This window comes from Suricata suricatta, chromosome 8 (assembly GCF_006229205.1).
Source record: "Suricata suricatta isolate VVHF042 chromosome 8, meerkat_22Aug2017_6uvM2_HiC, whole genome shotgun sequence".
NCBI lineage: Eukaryota > Metazoa > Chordata > Mammalia > Carnivora > Herpestidae > Suricata > Suricata suricatta.
The window spans coordinates 88,351,084-88,368,546 of NC_043707.1; the positions used below are offsets into that span (position 1 = coordinate 88,351,084).

Here is a 17,463-nt window from a genome sequence, read left to right on the forward strand (position 1 = left end):
ACAGCTAGCTCAGAGCCTGGAGCCTGCCTTCCGATTCTGTGTCTCCCTCTCTCCCTGACCTCCCCTGCTCTTTTTCAAAAATAAATAAAACATTATCTTTCTCTTTTTCAAAAAACAAATAAAACATAAAAAAATAAAACTGCTCTAAAACACAAAATCTCAATAAAAAAATTAAACCAAAAAACCTTTCATATTATATAGTACATTCAAACAAAAAAAATCTCTTACTGATTTTCCTAACTGTCATGCAAAGTGGTTATTATATTATAAAACAAAGCTCAGAGACATTAAATTCTCAAGGTTACATGATTATTGGTCAGTTAAGATTTGAATATTATAGTAGCTGGGAACATTGGTTTTATAACTCAACACTTAACTCCCCCTGAACCAATTTACTCATATACTAGCTGTGTTATCTTGTGAAAGTGACCTAAAATCTTAAAGCTTCTGTTTACTCATCTATAAAGCGTGAGTAACAATAGTGACCACATCACACAGTTGCTGTGTGGGTTTACATGAGCGTATGGATACAGAGTAATTAGCATAAGATATGGTCCATGGTAAGGGCTTATCAGTGATACAACATGAGAAGTATTGACATCAGCAGCAGCACCCCGGATACGCTGAATCTAGATAAAATAATCTATTCAGGGGTGCCAGGGTGGCTCAGTTGGTTGAGCGTCCGTCTTCAGCTCAGGTCATGATCTCGCGGTTAATGGGTTGGAGCCCCACATCGGGATCTGTGCTGACCACTAGCTCAGAGCCTGGAGCCTGTCTTCAGATTCTGTGTCTCCCTCTCTCTCTGACCCTCCCCTGCTCAAGCTGTCTCTCTCTCTCTCTCTCTCTCAAAAATAAATATAACATTAAAAAAAATAATCTTTTCACTAGCTAGGTACCTCTTGCTTGGTGACTCAAAATAGAAACTACCACCTACTCTTATGTTCTTTCACAACTATTTAAATGGATAGAATTCTGATATGAATTCTGTACATTCATGTCCTCCCTAACAACCTGTTCACAAATTTGGCCTAGACATCCGGGCAAAAACAGGGAACACTTTGCTGACCATGATATTAAGAAATACATGTTTGGTCTTTTGTTCCAGTTCCTGGCAATGGAGCTCATAAAACCCCCATAATTTCTTGAGAAGGGAGTCTTTTGTTATTCAAAATAAGCCTCTTTCAGCCATACTTGCATTTATACTAATGAGGAGACTCTTGAAGGATGGGGGCTCCTTGCCAGAGGAACCAATCATGTAATTAGATGATTGGAACTTTCTGTCCCATCCCCCAACTTCTGGAAGAGAGGAGAGAGCCAGGAGATAGACTTAATCACCAATGGTCAACCATACCTACGCAAAGAGCCTCCATCAAACTCCTAAGCAATGAGGTTGGAGGTCTTCCAGTTGGACAAACATATCAAGGCACTAGAAGGGTGGCATACTCAGGGCATGGAAGCTCTATGTCCCTTCCTCACAAACTGCCCTATGTATGTCTTTCATCCAGCTGTTCCTGAGTCGTGTCCTTTATAATGTAAGGTAATAGACTGTTAAGCTCAGTTCCGTGAGCTGTTCTAGCAAATTACTAAACCCACACTGGGCCTTTGTAAGAACCTGCAATTTAAAGCTGGTCAATCAGAAGCACAGGTGACAACCTGGGACTTGCGATTGGCATCTGAAGGGGGCAGGGGGCATTCTTGTGGGACTGAGCACTTAACTTCTGGGGTCTGCACTAACTCCAGGTTGCTAGTGTCAGAATTGTTTAGTGTAAGGGAGAAAACACTGCATCCATCTGGTGTCAGAAGTGTGAGTAGTGCAGAGAAAGAGGCTTCTCTTTCACTGACTTTCTGGTCAATTTTCAGCACTCCAGCCATACAGTAAACATGAGTGAGACAGGACAACTGCCTCAAAGGGCAAGAACCCAAGTGAAATATCAGCATGTTGGTCAATCCTAGAGATTGTCAGAAGTGGGCAACTTGTTTTTTATGAAGAAGCAACGTGAATTCTGAAACCCTGAGCAGATCTGCTGGGTAGAACATTTTGCGGATTCAGCTTCACTTGGATGTTAACAAGTTGGGCTATTTAAAAAGCTCTCTGAGGCCTTTCAGTTATTAATAGAAAGGATTTTACATTTTTTATTTACCATATAGTTTACATTTAGACATCAAGAATATCTAGGGAATATGATTATAGTATTTTTCATGAAATTGGTTTTGCATCACTGCTTCTTATGTTTCTATACATTTTTTCTTAACCTGGTTGTACTTAACATATGGTTTGCAGAGTTCGGTGCAATAACTTCACCACATTGACTGACAAGAGCCTACAGAGGGGTGGGGACAGTTAGTGGACGCTTCCCACTTGAAGAAGATAAATTTAGCAAAGCAGTTGCTTCCCAGAAAAGTGGTCACATCTTCCAATTTTCCTTTCTCCAATGAGTCTCAGATGAGTAAACTAATATCCTTCTGGCCACATGTTTCACATGTGGCCTTGCAGGATGTTATTACCATGCCAGGGTAAGGAAAGTTGATTGGTCTATCTCTAGGATTGTGTCTTAGCAATGATCAAGTAGGGATATTTAAAAACCTGCTGAAGGAGATCAGAAACTTAAAACATCCAAGAGTTCATTCTTTTCACATAGACAACGTAATTCCAAAGAGGGAGGCGTAACTGCTGTTGTATAGATAACAGGAGTCATTCCAGAAACATACTTTTCCTCCATGGGATCTAGAAAAAAACTTGCATGTAGGCTAGTGCTTGTGCACTGCAAATGGGGTGGACAAAGACCAGGAAACTCAGTGAAGTCAAAGACAAGGTATAGTCAGGAGACTGGAGAGCAGGAAGGTTAGGAGATTCAGGGAAACCCACCAGAACCACCGACCTCAAGGGGCTGTTGTTTGTAAAGACTGAATGAAGTCATGTGTGCATAGCATCTTCCTAGATCCCCAGGTGGCCACCTGGGTTTCAATTCCTACTGTGCCTCTTCTGATCTTGTGAAAGTTACTTATATTCTCTGAATCTTAATTTCTTCACCAATGAGGGGTACAGATGAAATCATATAATAACAAGACATACTTTCCACTGGTAAACACTGAGATATTAATTATTATTATTCATTACTTTTCTTACTTCAGTTTCCTCTGTTTAAAATTACAATCTCTAATATGCTCCATTGGGAGTGCATATCCCTATTTTCTTTTTCTCTGTAGAGCTTACTACCATCTCCATGCTATATATTTTCCTTATTTATCTTTTTATTTTGGATTCTCCACTCAGAATGTAAGCTCCATGGTGACAGGGATATTTTTCTGTTTTGCTTCCTCCTGGGGAGTACTTACACGGTACTAGCACACAGCACTGCTCAATACCTATCTGTAGCCAGAGGTGTGGATTACTGAGTAGTGTGGAGAGAAAGTCTGTTGAAGCTGCAGAAGTCAAAGAGGCCCTAAAACCAGGGTGTTGGATGCATCATCCACATCAATCTGTGTCACAGGATAAAGGTAAGGAGCAAGGTGAAGAGGGTGAAAAGGAGCTTCCAGCATCTCTAAGTCTGCAGTGAGGGAGCACTCTGCGGGGTAGTAGGGGACAGCAGGAAGGAGCCGCAGGAGGTGGGGTTATCAAGTGGCTGCACTCAGGCACAACAGGAGGTGGTCTGGAGGTGGCAAGAGGGTATTGGGAGAACTGAAACACCACCTTGCAGCCCCATGACATATGGCCCACAGAAGACTGGAGTACTTTCCGTGAAGAGTGCTACAGAAGTGATGGCCCCTGGAGAGAGCTGGGATTCAGTTAAGGAAACAGGTGGGCGTAGTTGGCAGACAGCCTGCGAATGTAGAGGAGGGTGTTGCTAAGGATGTGACATTCCTGAAGGCGTGATAGGGGTAAGAGCAATAACAGGAGCACAGAGCATTGTACAGATGAGTGTGCAAGAGTCTCTATGCACAGAGAGAGGGTGGAGATGATATTCAGCCATGAGGACACTTAAGAATGGTTGCAGGGTTTTCTTTGTTTTTCATTACCAGATACAAGACGATTTTGTAGTTAAATAAGCTAATCAAGAAAAGGGACAGCGCATGTCTGGAACCATCTTGATGTTAAAATGCTCTAGGTAATTATACAAATACCTAATAGTCACATTTTCTACTTGTCATGGAAATATCTTTCCTTTCCTTCCATCTTGGAAGAATTCTTGAAAGGTCACTAGGATATTCTCTTGGATGAATTAATCTACAAAGTTATTGCCTTTTGTAATCTTTACTTTTTTTTAAGCCCAGCTTAAATAGGTTAAGATTTTAGTGAAATTGTTTATAAAAGTGAAACACTAAGAAAAGCTTTGGAACTCTTGTGAAAAAACCATTGTTTAACACTTTTCTATCTTTCTTTTTAAATCAAATTCAGAAATATGAAGCATATCATGTTTATCTCCAAATAAACTCATAAGCCAATGTTCATTAGTTGGTTGATCGGTTGTATAGTGGCTCAAACACTTACAGAGTAAGTACAATGGCTAGAGCACCATAAGAACAAAGTAATAAATGAAATCAGCTAAGGATTTGAACACTATAAAAACACTCTTTAGATGCCAACAAATAATAATTTAAAAGCTGTTTAGAACAGATGAATATTCCTCTCCTGCTTAGTTTCTCTCTCTGTCTCTCAAAAATAAATAAACATTGAAAAAAATTAAAAATAAAAGGGGGGGCACCTGGGTGGCTCAATCAGTTAAGTGTCTGACTTTGGTCCAGGTCATGATCTCATGGTTCATCAGTCTGAGCCCCGTATCGGGCTCTGTGCTGACAACTCAGAGCTTGGAGCCTGATTCAGATTCTGTGTCACCCTCTCTCTCTGCCCCTCCTCTGCTCAGTTTCTGTCTCTCTCTCTCTCTCAGAAGTAAATAAATGTTGAAAAAAAATTTTTTTTAAAGAACAGAAGAATATTTTGACCTGGGAATCTTTCTTCTTTTTCTGTATTCTCTGAATGAAGAATTGAAGAAAACAATAATATGAATAAACAAATGTGGGTAAAACCAGGGTGCCCTGGAAGAAAGTGCTAGAGATGCTACTCAGTAAAACATGTTGAATGACAGTCCTTTTGGGTGGGGGCATTATTCTCAAGGCAATTTAACAAGTCATCATTTTCATGTTATTTATCATCACAGTGGAAAATTTTAAAAATCCTTCCACGTTGCACTAGCTAAAAATACCTGAGACTATTGTACATGAATACTAAAAACAAACCTTCTCTATTCTTAAAGCATAGTCATTCCTGCTCAGGTGGCAAAGTGTCATGTTTAGTTTCTCCTAAGCCCTGAAGTTCATTTTAATGTACTTTTATCTGCATAAACTTTCTTAATGAGATAGGTAGGGGCATATAATTGTGATATGGCTGCTCCTATAGTCCCTTGGGAAGCCTTTTTTGTACTTCCTTGACTTGAGCAAAGTCCAGCATGAAGGTAACACAGCACTAGAGAATCCGACTTATTTCTATTTAAACTCCTTCTTGTGGGGTGCTTGGGTGGCTCAGTTGGTTAAGTGTTCGACTTTGGCTCAGGTCGTGATCTCATGGTTTGTGGGTTCAAATCCTGCATCAGGCTCTTTGCTGACAGCTCAGAGCATGGAACCTGTTTTGGATTGTCTCCTGCTCTCTCTGCCCTCACTCCCCACTCATGCTCTCTCTCTCTCTCTCTGTCTCTGAAAAATGAATAAATGTTAAAAAAAACAACAACCTCCGTTCTTGTGTGACTCTCTTGGTCCAAATTAAGATGCTTAAGAGATTCAGATCTTACTAATTAGAATGGAAACTTTAGTTTGCCAACATTAAATACCTAATAGTATGTTTTATATTATATTACATATTATTATCTTTTTCTAAAATGGCAAAAAAGATGTAGTTCGCATTATGTTATTCTATACAGCTATTAATACTTATATTTATTTAATAATACATATTTAAAAAACAAACCAACAACCTAACAACCTAAAGTTGTCTTTAGATGGGTATCTTCAAAGAAGTCTTTCTCTTTCTATTTAAAGAAACCCAAACTCAAACACAAACAAATGAGCCAATAGATATTCTACAACCAAAATAAATGGAAACAACAAAAACTGTCGACATGGTAGGAAGTAGTGTATTGTTTAATTTCTTGGTTAAAACAGGGTAAACTAGTGGCCAAAGTGAACCGGAGATAGGCCTTTTATATATAGAGGTATTTGCTGTACTTTGGGATTACCAACTTATTCTATGGTAGCTTCTTCTTTTGAGATGTGCTGATCAATAAAAAGACACCTGGGCACTTTTTGGTTCCATCTGATCCAAAGAGAAAGTTTAGAAGGTCCTAAGTTTGTGGATTTTGCATCATGGTTATTACAAAAGTAGTAACCTGAGGAGATGAAGGCTTCTGACATCATGTGGAAAACATGCATCATTCCCGGAAGACTGCCTATCCACCTGTCCTCCACCTGACCCAGGATGAGACATCAGGTATTTGGAAAGCTTTAAATCATATCATTTTTCCCCCCTGCTGCTACCAAGCACTCCAAGCTAAGGACTTTGATTTCTAAGACCATCTTGTAAGGAAAATTCACCACTGAGAAAAAAACCACATCTCACAAGCCACATAAAAATCTGTATCAGTCATTCTGATTTGTAAAATTGTGATAAAACCCACACTCAAGTTAGGAAATTTTTTTTTGTTGTCATGAAACACAAAGACAAGCTCAATGTATCGATTCAATTCTAGGGAAGAATATATTTTGGCCAACTTTTCATCCTAGAAGAAATTTAGCTATTTAAAATGGCAAAAAGATCACAGTCACACAGGACATGAGTCTTCATCAGCTTACAAATGTCTTAGTAAATTACAAGAATAAGACAATTTTACCAAAAACTTAACTTCCAGAAACCCATAGACTCAATTTCCTGGAGACCTAAAACTACCCTCCCATTCATGGTGACGGGGGGAACAAAGGCAGGATGAAAACATAAATAAAATTAAATTTCCTTATAATCTCCAGTCCATTGACAAATATTTGAGATAGGCAGACTAAAACATTCCTCCTGCAAACTCCCAGCTGTCCCGTCTCAATGTTGATGCCTTACTAGAGGGAAAACAACCTTTGCTTGACCACAGCAAGGCCTCCGGTATCTTCGGAGTCCTCTTTAGCATATGAAAGTCCTTTTGGAAGCTTCCCTTTTGTCTTTACCTCCCTCAGCATACTCATCACAGAGCCAGTACAGCTACTTCTGCCCACAGGTCCTGTCCCTGTGCTTTAACAAAATCACCTTTTGCAATCAATCAATCAACCAATCAACCAATCAGTCACTCAAGTGGTAGAAAGTAGGGGCTTAAGCAACAAATATTTATGGGTAAGAGGGCCCACAAATTAAATTACTTAAAATTTCCCCACACTTAGCTTAAATAGAACTTTTAATCAAATGCCCGGCCTGTTAAAATGATTTCTAATTTAAATATAAAACAGAAGAATGATCATCCTTAATTCAGAATATGAAAATATCCAACATGGAGGTTAAATATCTGACATTATATTTATATATATATTCTCCTTAATCTTCTAAAATGGTGAGTCTAGTGACAGTCGTCCATTTTACTGCAGCCATGCCCAGTGCAATTTCAGGAGATGCAAACAGAACTTACTAAAATACTTCTCTTTGTTCTTTCCCTCATTTTTCTGATCTCCCATGCAGCATTCCTTGTCATAAGAACATGAATACATATTTATGTTTTACATAAATGGATATTGTATCAGAAATATTAATTATCCAAAACAAGATTAAAAGCCAATTTCAACTAAAAATATCCTTACATTTGTTGTATTGCGTTTGCAAACGAGTAAGGAAAGGGCCCTGGTTGACAGAGTTAAGTTCCTTGTGCAAAAAAGGTGTTGTTTTTTTGTTTTGTTTTTTCTTTTTTTTTTTAATTTAACACAATTAAGAAACCAATAATAACTGAAAATCAGTTTGGTTTTTTGAATGTGTTTTTTTAATATGAAAAATTGAAGATCCCATACAAACCAAATTCAAGTCATATTTTTTTTAGTGTTTAATATTTTCTAAGTAGCCATAGCATCTGTATATGGAAAGTGGGACCAGGTCTTTTGAAGAGAACTGGGATTTGGAAATGCAGATGGGAAAAAAGGATGAGGGGTATAAATTAGAATCTGGTATGCTATGTACTACTTACCTTCAAAAGTCAAATAAAACTTTCCTCTGTCAAACCAAACGAGGGAAGGCTGTTCATTCTCTGTATGGCCAGGAGTTGAAGCGGGATGGGAAAGGTTAAGGAGAGGGAGAGAGAAGGACACAGTATGAGTTACAGGTCATTAATCTCACTATGGGGGAGGGCGGAGGCACTGCATGCCATTAGCGTGCAGGAATAAGGGAAGGCTGGCAATCTATGTTTTGTTTTGTTTTTAGTTCAGGAAACAGAAAGCAAAAGCAAAGCTATGGAGGCCTAAAGGGATGGGCATGTGTTGTTGGTAGCTGGATACTCGGAGCTTGAGCGCATGGAGCAGAAGTCTTCCTGGCCATGCAGGGGCGTCAGCATATTTTAACTGCACTAGTTTGGGAAAACTGTCATTCAGCAATTGCTGTATCCATTTCATCTTCAATGTCATCCCCTTCTATATTTGCAAAGAGATAAACTCGGAGTTACGGGTTATATCAAACTTAGCTTAGGATTTAAATGACAACAGCATTGCAAATCAATTTAAAGTTCATGGAAGAAGTCACATATCTTCCGTCCCCTCCCCTGGAATCACCTTAGGCATCCAGACACAAAACACCCTTTACCTATGTACCAAAGAGAAAACAAGATTACTAGCGATGCTCTATTATATTTTAAATTAAAAAGCAGTCACTGGACATGTAATTCTGAGCAGTTAAATTATTCCTTCCTTTATAAAGTCACAAAGCAATAGCATCTCACCGTTTTCAAACCTTTTGAGAAACTGTCATGCAACCTGCTGCTTTTTAATATGTTCACTCAAAAAAAAATTCGGTGGCATGAATTCCACGATAAACAATAAATTGGGTGCATCTGAGAGGCACCAGGCACTCATGAGGTGAGTAGCATGTCCATGAAATCTATAGCATTCAGATGGCATAATGGCTTGGATTTTTAAGGTCTAGATATCTAGAGATCACTCGGCTAGCACCATACCTGCCAGCGTTTCACAGCGCCTTTCAAACGAGGGCAGTTTGTCATAAAAAACATCATCTTCTGACACTACGAACCAAAGAAATATAAAGGAATGGAAAACAAAAACACAAATACAAATCCCAAATGAAATCAAGCAGTCCACTTCACGGATTGAAACACAAGAATGAAATTGATGGAAAAAGGAAACAAAACCTGATATACTGGGATAATGATAGGGTATAAAAAGGTGATGTGCTTATTTCATGATGGTTCTAGGAGAAAAATTAAAATTTTGAAAATGCCAGGTTTTAGCATCTGTGAATTTGGCTGACGTCAGCCCCATGGAAGAAACCACGCTCCCACCTTTTCAGGGAGTTGTTTAAAGGCACTATCATTAATAATTGACTTGTGTAAGTGTATGTCACTCAGGCACAATTCTCAAGTGGCCAGACACATGTCCATCAACAGAACCACTTGGCAGAGTGCTGACAGCTCAACAGGATCACTCAGGATCTCCCTCCCTCTGCCCCAAGGGGAAACAGTACGCTTTCAAGGAGACCATAAAAAAGGCAAGAGTATAAATCTGAGGTTGCTGAATGAAGTATCCCATTTCAAACTCATTGGTATCCAAATTCAGTTTGCCTTGCACCTGTCTTTAGCAGTTATGGCCTGTTAATTTTGGACATTACTGTAATTCCGTCTTTGGCTATGGTATCTAGTCATGGCCAAAAGTCTTTGTATATTGATCACAGCAGTTGCTCTGGACTCTAGTTGTTCCAGATCTTTGCATATGGTCTCCTTTCTCTACAACTAACAAATACAGGTAATTGGAGTTCTATTCTATGTGATCAAAAAAAGCACTGAGTTCCACAGTTCTTGAGTATTATTACAATTTCTATAAAAAAATTGAATAAAATCTGTACAAAGACCAATAAGGAAGAATCTCCCCTATAATGTAGAGAAGATAAGGAACTGGATGAGGGTAGTACAATTATTCTATAAACAGTGTTTCTTAGAAAAATATTTTACTGGCTTGCCTCCCAGACTTAGGAAGTAAAGAGGGGAAACTACTTCTGTGTCAACTTTTAAGGTTCTAGGATATCACCTGTCAATAAGTTTTTAATTACACAGGTGGCTTCCTTGGTGGGTGGAACAAGTCAATGCGATAACTGTAATATCTGAAGGAGGAGAGGAACAGGACAAATGGAACTGGCACTAATAAGGACCCTCCATAATCTGTCCAGAAACTAGGAAGCAAAACAGTTACATTGGCAGTAACTGAATGTTACAATACTCTTTCATACTTGTTAGTGGGAAATGATGGAGGATATTGCTTTCTTTTGAAGAACTAACTTTGTATTTACAATCTCCTTAATGAGGAGCCTCCATCACGATGAGCACTGAGTAATGTATAGAATTGTTGAATCACTATATTGTACACCTGCAACTCATATAACTGTATGTTAAGTAGACAGGAATTGAAATTAAAAAACTTAAAAAAATAATAGAAGGCAAACTTCACACACCAAAAAAACCAAAAAACAAAAAAACAAAAAAAGCACCACTGCAAAAACCAAAATGAGAAGCCTCCAACACTGCCATTTGTTTTTTGAGCTGAAGTTATAACATCGGGTTGAATAACATGTTCATACTTGTTTGATGGTGGTTGTGGACATTGAGGGCTTAGAAGAAAACATCAGAACATCAAGGGACTTAAAGACATTTTTTCTTCTATACTTCATTTGACTGTTGCTTTTATTTAAGGCAGCACAGAGCTCTCCACTAACTCGTCTTTTAAAGAACTAACCATGGTAATTGCCTCCAATTGCTCTGGGATAGGGAAGCCAGACCTAAAGACAGGGTTTTCCAGAACAAATAGTAGGAAGAAAAAAAAAAGACTAAAGTTAAATGTGGGAATTTGTAATTGAGATCAGGAATATCCATCTCCAAAGGTTTCTCTGTGCAGAGTAACTGGCATTAATCCAAGCAGTTTTAGAAGAATGCTTATCCAATTCAGAATCATCAGCCAGGTTGGAGAGACAAAGGCTTGGAGGAAATATTATAAGATTTAGATGCTATGTATATTTCAGTGCTGAATACAAATCACTTTTTCTCAAAGTTCTTCACCAAAGGAAACACCGAAATCCACCTGATAGATACTTCCTTTGGTACCTGTAAATGGTTACTCTTCATTCATTCAGATTTCTGGGGGTGGTGGGGGGCATGTTAAAGATGCAATTGAAAATGCATAATTAACAGCGAAGGAATATAATTAACAGTGAAGTTAACAATGAAAAAATCATCTTTATGGTCGTCTTATTGCATTGGGGCACCAAAAAAAGATTTTTTAAACACCTAAAAAAACAAACAAACCCCTATCACTCATAGAAATAAGAAAAAAGTAATAAAAATGGATATTTAAGCTAGAGATAGCTCTGTTTATCTTTAAATGTCTAAGAGTTTGTTTCTGAGAATGATTTTAAACATTGTCTCTATTCCCATAATAGTAGTAGGATTTTCCCCCCAAAATCAAATAGTGAAGGGGCTATGAGTTTTCCTTGTGCAAAAGTAGTTTCTTATATATTTCATTGACTCGGATATGTGCACTTTTCACATTTTAACTTCTCTGAAATTGGATGGGTCTTAAAGTTACTGTGATAGGAAGGCATTGCATCTTAGCTCACGTGGCAGCTTTCCCCCTTCCTTTCCTAGCCTTATATAAAATAGCAGTGCATCTTCTGATAGAAGGTGTCTTAAATTCAGTGATGTACAGTTCCAGAGCCGGTTCTTCATTATCTGAGTGTGGCAGTGCACACAAAGTCCTAGTTTCAGATGTGGCATCAGACTTATGACTTTATAATCACAGCTTTCATGAAAGACTTTATTTTTAAAGTCTTTTGGGGTGTGTATTCTTACAGAAATTGTTGTGTGGGAAGATAAGACTTGGTCTTAAAATTTTAGTTCTTGAATTACGTTAAGCTTTGCCATAAGCAAGCACAAATAAATACATACAAAGTTTCCACCAGACTTGCCCCAGTTTGGGCTCACATGTCACAGGAAATGTCAAATAAGCATTGTGTGGTAGGAAGGAAATGTTGAGCTACCAATCTCAAAAATTTGCTGCTGAAATTCTCTATGCCCCCAAAGCCATTGACTACATAAAGTTGACATTCCAAGTCAGCCATGAATAGTCAGCCCCTTCGTGCTAACTGATCAAAGCACATTCTCTTCAAAAAGAGATAAACAGCAATACACAGAAGCTGTTGGGCAGTCATTTGACAACGTATTTACTTCAGGGAGAAGTGGCTGTCAAGTGACCCACAGCAACAGGAAGTAAAGAATAGGAGAGTGAGGAAGATGAAAACCATATAAAAATAACAGGATCAAACACATTCAATCAGAATGCTCCTCAGCAATGAAGCAACGTGAGTATCCTCTCAGGTGGCTTAATTTTTTTTAACCCCTGTCTTTCAGCTTGAAAAAATGTATACTAGATGTGCTAAGAATCAAAGTCACTGGCCAGGATGTGAGATTTCTGCATCAGGGAGTATAAAAACCCATTGTATAAAACATGGGCACAGTTCAAATTCTCTGTGTATAATTTTCTCTATGAATCTCAGTGAGTTCAAAGAGTATATTAATCGACCATCTGAGGTCACTTGAGGTCTGCTTTCTGAGTGATGGTTTATTCTTCTTACTTTCTTCTCTGACCAACCAGGAAAATCATGTGGAATAGGTAGAACAAATGATATTGAGAAAAAAACAAAACAATCCTCACGGCCCCCAAATAAAACAAAAACGAAAACAAAAACAAAAAACAGAGAAGGAGTGGTGAAATGACTGTAGCGATCAAGAATATTACAGAGTGTTCAAAAATAAGGTTGGAGTGTGCCTGGGTGGTTTAGTCAGTTAAACATCGGGCTTTTGATTTCAGCTCAGGCCATGATCTCAGAGTTCATGAGATTGAGCCCCATGTTGGGCTCATCACTGACAGCACAGAGCCTGTGTGGGATTCTCTCTTCCTCTCTCTCTGCCCCTCCCTCTTTTGTGCTCTTGCTGTCTCTTTCTCCCTCAATATAAGTAAACAAACATTAAAAAAAAATAAGGTTGAGATGTTACAGAAAAAAGAACAAAAACCCCAGAGAGAACTAACCTACTAGACATCTTAACAAAGGAAGCCCCAAATTACCTCATTTGATGAAGCAGAGAAAGAATAGACGGCTACATAAATAATGTTAAATATTTGTCTGTTAATCAGTCTTACAAAATTGGATAGCTGGCTGTATTTTCACCAAATTTGAAGCTTTCTTTTGGGCTGGCATGATTAAAAATACAGAACAGGTGATGTAGCTGAAATTCTCTTTGGGAATCCGACAAGGCACACCCTGGGGAAAATAGATTCTCCAGAAGAGCTTCAGGCTTTGATCAAACTACTTTCCACATGGGCAGCTCTGTAGCATGTTCCTCTTTGGTAAATAATAGCAGGAATTCATTTAGCTTTGAATTAATGATTCTCCCAAGCAATGCAGGATGGGCCAGATGGTGTATGATACGGAAGACCTGGAGGGGAGCTCAGACAAAAGGAAGACAATGGGGGAAAATGGAATAGAAGAGCCCCAGGTCAGAGACACCATGCAAACATGAGACAGGCAGCAGCTTATGGAAGACGGGGAAAGAGATGTCGAAAGATATCAGCCTTGAGAAGAGGGAAGGGGCTCCAGGCAAAACGAGGCATTTAAACTTGGGAAAACCATCCAGCTGAGCAGCCATTCTCAACTCTTGACTTTCATCACACCATAAGGAAAGAGGCACAAAGGCATTTACTGAAAATACCAGCAATGACTTATTTCTCGGGGAAAATTGACCACACATCACTGAAAACACTAGAAAAAAAATGTCAAAAAGTCTGTTCAAGTCCCACAATGCCAACACTTATACCATCTGTCAACAAAAGGACAACGAAAAATGATGAAGAAATGAAAGCTTCAAGAAAATAAAAGATCTAAATTTTTGTGGTTTTTGATGTGGTACACGAGTGGCACTTGAATATTCCTCCTCAAAGGAGACTGCTTTTATTATAAGAAATAATATATAAATTACAGGACCTTATTTGATGGATTCTTCTTTACTTTTATGAGTAGCTTTGTATGGAATAGCATAAGAGAATTCCTGAAAAATATGGGTGTTAATGTTCTTTTATTTATCTGCTTAGTTAAAGCATTTTGCCTCCTTTTCTGAGAAGGTGCTTCTAAAAGAAGAGTCAGCTGATAGTAGCAGAACACAGAGCAAAATAATTTCAACCAGAAATATAGGGCCTTGAGGTTTTCAGATCATAAAAAATAGCCAGTCAAAAAACCAAACAGATTAAAAGAGAGGAGATAATTTTTACCAACTGTGGGAGTTGTGGCTGCGCTCAGGGAATTGGTGGACGATATTGAAGAAGTGCTTTCAGCTCGGGCAAGGGGTGCTATTGGAGGAGGACTGGAAGAGTGTATGGGAGGGCTAAAAGGTCTGGGCTGCAGGAAAATGAAAAGACAAGAAAAATTAGATACACAGGTGGTAGTACTTTTGTTCCATGTTTTGACATTTCCCAGCCCCAGATATGATAACCCAGGTTCTTAAAAGAGTACGGGCAACACCATTTTTATCTTGAAATTGATTATATCCATATAGGAGCTTATGGATGTAGGTAGAGGAACTATGAACCACGGTGTGCTACACTCAGCAGGGGTATCAGGCTCAGAGAAGCTGAGAACCGTGAGGTGGTCAGTGATGTTTCAGGACTGTGAACATACGTGCCCTCAGGGACCAAGCAGGTAACCTCGTGTGAGAGATTTACATACAATATACTAAACCATACTAGCTAAACCAAATATTATGGACATCACCACTTTGTGACTCCTTTGTGTGGATATCAGAGAAATTGACCTCTTCCAGAAGTCTCTTAGTTGTTCACACAGAATGCTTTCCACCTCTTCAGCATTAAAACACGATGCAAGAAACGTCTAGAACAGATTTATCAGGCTACTGCCCTCCCATATATTCACACTGTGTGCCTAACACCAAAAAGTTCTCTTAGTCTAGGGATGGAAAGCAGGACTTACTTTCTCTTGGAGTCTTCCAAGAACAGATAAATAGGGTAAAAGGAAACACTTCCCTTTTTAAAGGATTTAGCGCAACTGAGCATTCCTATCTTAATCTGCATCAAACCCACTATAGCAGAACTGAAGCCCCAGCATCCTATTCCTACCATTTTAGACCTTGACTTGAAAGACGGTAGTGATTTGGGCCTGGTTGAAATGTACACCCATCCTACAGTGACTGCCTTTCAGATGCCATCTGTCAGGGCCATTCGTGATCTCCAGCCATTGAGATAGCCTGTGTTAAGGCATTTTGGCTTCTGTTTGTCATTCTCATGGTGAGTCTCTGAGCAAGCCAGGGCAGAAGGGAACATACCACATCTCCAACTCCAGGTTTTCCTGGAGGCAGCTTTGGCCGAGATGGAGGCCGGGGAGGAGGCGGCGGAGGGGTGGTGCTACTGCAAGGAACCAAGGGAGTGGCTGGTCGAGCAGGGGATGATGCACCTGAAAAACAAGCAGGTGTTACAAAGGTGGGAAACACCCGTGGCTAAGAGCTGTCATCGTGTGACCTTCCTTCCCCATCCCCACAGTGCCAGTCCCGGATACTTTTCTTCACCTTAGCATTAGGACACCCAACACTCTAGCATCTAGTGTTTTTTTCTTTTTTTATATAAAGAAAAAAAAATCACTTTGTTGAACTATAGTCGATGGCAGAAGCTGAAGCTCATTGCCTTTTGTTGTCATGTGACACCCAGTGAAAGGTAAATCCTTTTATTACTCTCTGTGATGGAAAATATGCTTTAAGACCCTTTCAGCCGAGTGGTGAGCACCTTTCATTTTGACCACAGGCACACTGAACTTAGAATAAATTCTCCTGTTTTTGCATATTCAGAATTTATGTCCAAGGTGAAAGTGGAGGTTAGACTTTGAAGGAAGGTAAATGACTTTTCTACATTATATAAATATATACATAATATATATTATATATACATGTATATTTAAAACATGTATTAGAGAATTATCCTTTCTACTGTGCTTCAAAATATGAGTGCTAGCTTTGATAAATGTAAGTAAATCCTTGATGGCGAGCAGAGGACAGCATAGGAGAAAGTAAATGAGATGTGGCATGAGTATGTTGCATTCAGTATCTTAGTAATGGAAATACATTGAATTTAGAGGATTGTGTTTTTTGGAGGAGCCTGCTTTGGAATCTATTCTACATAGAATTCGCCCGTGATGATTTTTGTGGTGATTTTTAAGACCTTCTGGGATTTACTTTTCTGGCTGTCAATGACAAGCGGGGGAAACACAGAAGACACACAGAGGCATGCACACTAATCAGCACACCAGTAGGGTCTCTAGACTCAGGGCTCTGCCTATCTTTAGCTAGATGTCTGGGACACATGAATAAACTATTTGGCTAACCACCTTGAGAAATTCAGATCAATATTCTCAATAGTTCTTGTTCAGAAAAGTTTCAACTACTCTTGAGGCTTTGTCACTTTGGTTAGAAGCACAGGTATCAGCTCGTTTCAAGAAAATTCTAAGAAACCCTGCTTCAGGAAAATAACCACGCAGCAGCCCTTGGGTGGTTCAATCGGTTAAGCATCAGACTTCAGTTCAGATCATGATTTCTTGAGTTCAAGCCCCGCGTCCAGCTCTATACTGACAGCTTAGTGGTTGAAGTCTGCTTCCAGTTCTGTGCCTCTGTCTTTCTTTGATCCTCCCTGCTCACATTCTGTCCCCCTCTCTCAAAAATAAATAAAAATTTTAAAAAAGGAAAATAATTGATTACTCCTATCTTCCCATCCAACATACCACAAATCCATGCTCTCTGGAGAATCCTAGATCAGCATCTTGTTGATCTACAGATTTTCAGATTCTCAAAGAGCTTTGATGTTGAACAGCAAACCAAGTGTGTTGTGTTTCTATTTGATAAAATTCTTATTCTTAGTGTGAAATCCTACTAAAATTACTGCCACTACATCCCTACCCTGCCTTTCCACCCCTGCCACCTTTTTACTATATTCTTACTTCTAATTTTATGAGACCAAGATCTATGCTAGGCACTTTTCATGCGTCGTCTTATCCCCATACTAAGTTTTGCAGGAAAGTATTGTAGTTATTCAAATCGGCACTAAACCTCAGAGATATTCAGTAACTTGTTCAAAGTCACACAGCTCACACTTAACTCCAAAGCCCAAGATCTTAAATGCAATGTCTTGTAG

The 17,463-nt window shown here is 39.0% G+C and overlaps 1 protein-coding gene across 1 annotated transcript in view; it reads right to left on the reverse strand.

Annotated features, from left to right (window-relative positions):
• SGIP1 (SH3 domain GRB2 like endophilin interacting protein 1) overlaps positions 1-17,463 on the reverse strand; it is a 208,349-nt gene that overhangs the window by 38,779 nt on the left and 152,107 nt on the right. Inside the window, exons 18-21 of the mRNA XM_029948816.1 lie at positions 15,612-15,739; positions 14,545-14,671; positions 9,177-9,242; positions 8,199-8,258 (exon numbers count right to left, since the gene is read on the reverse strand). Coding sequence (XP_029804676.1) covers positions 8,199-8,258; positions 9,177-9,242; positions 14,545-14,671; positions 15,612-15,739 — 381 coding nt within the window. The remainder of the gene's footprint in view (positions 1-8,198; positions 8,259-9,176; positions 9,243-14,544; positions 14,672-15,611; positions 15,740-17,463) is intronic.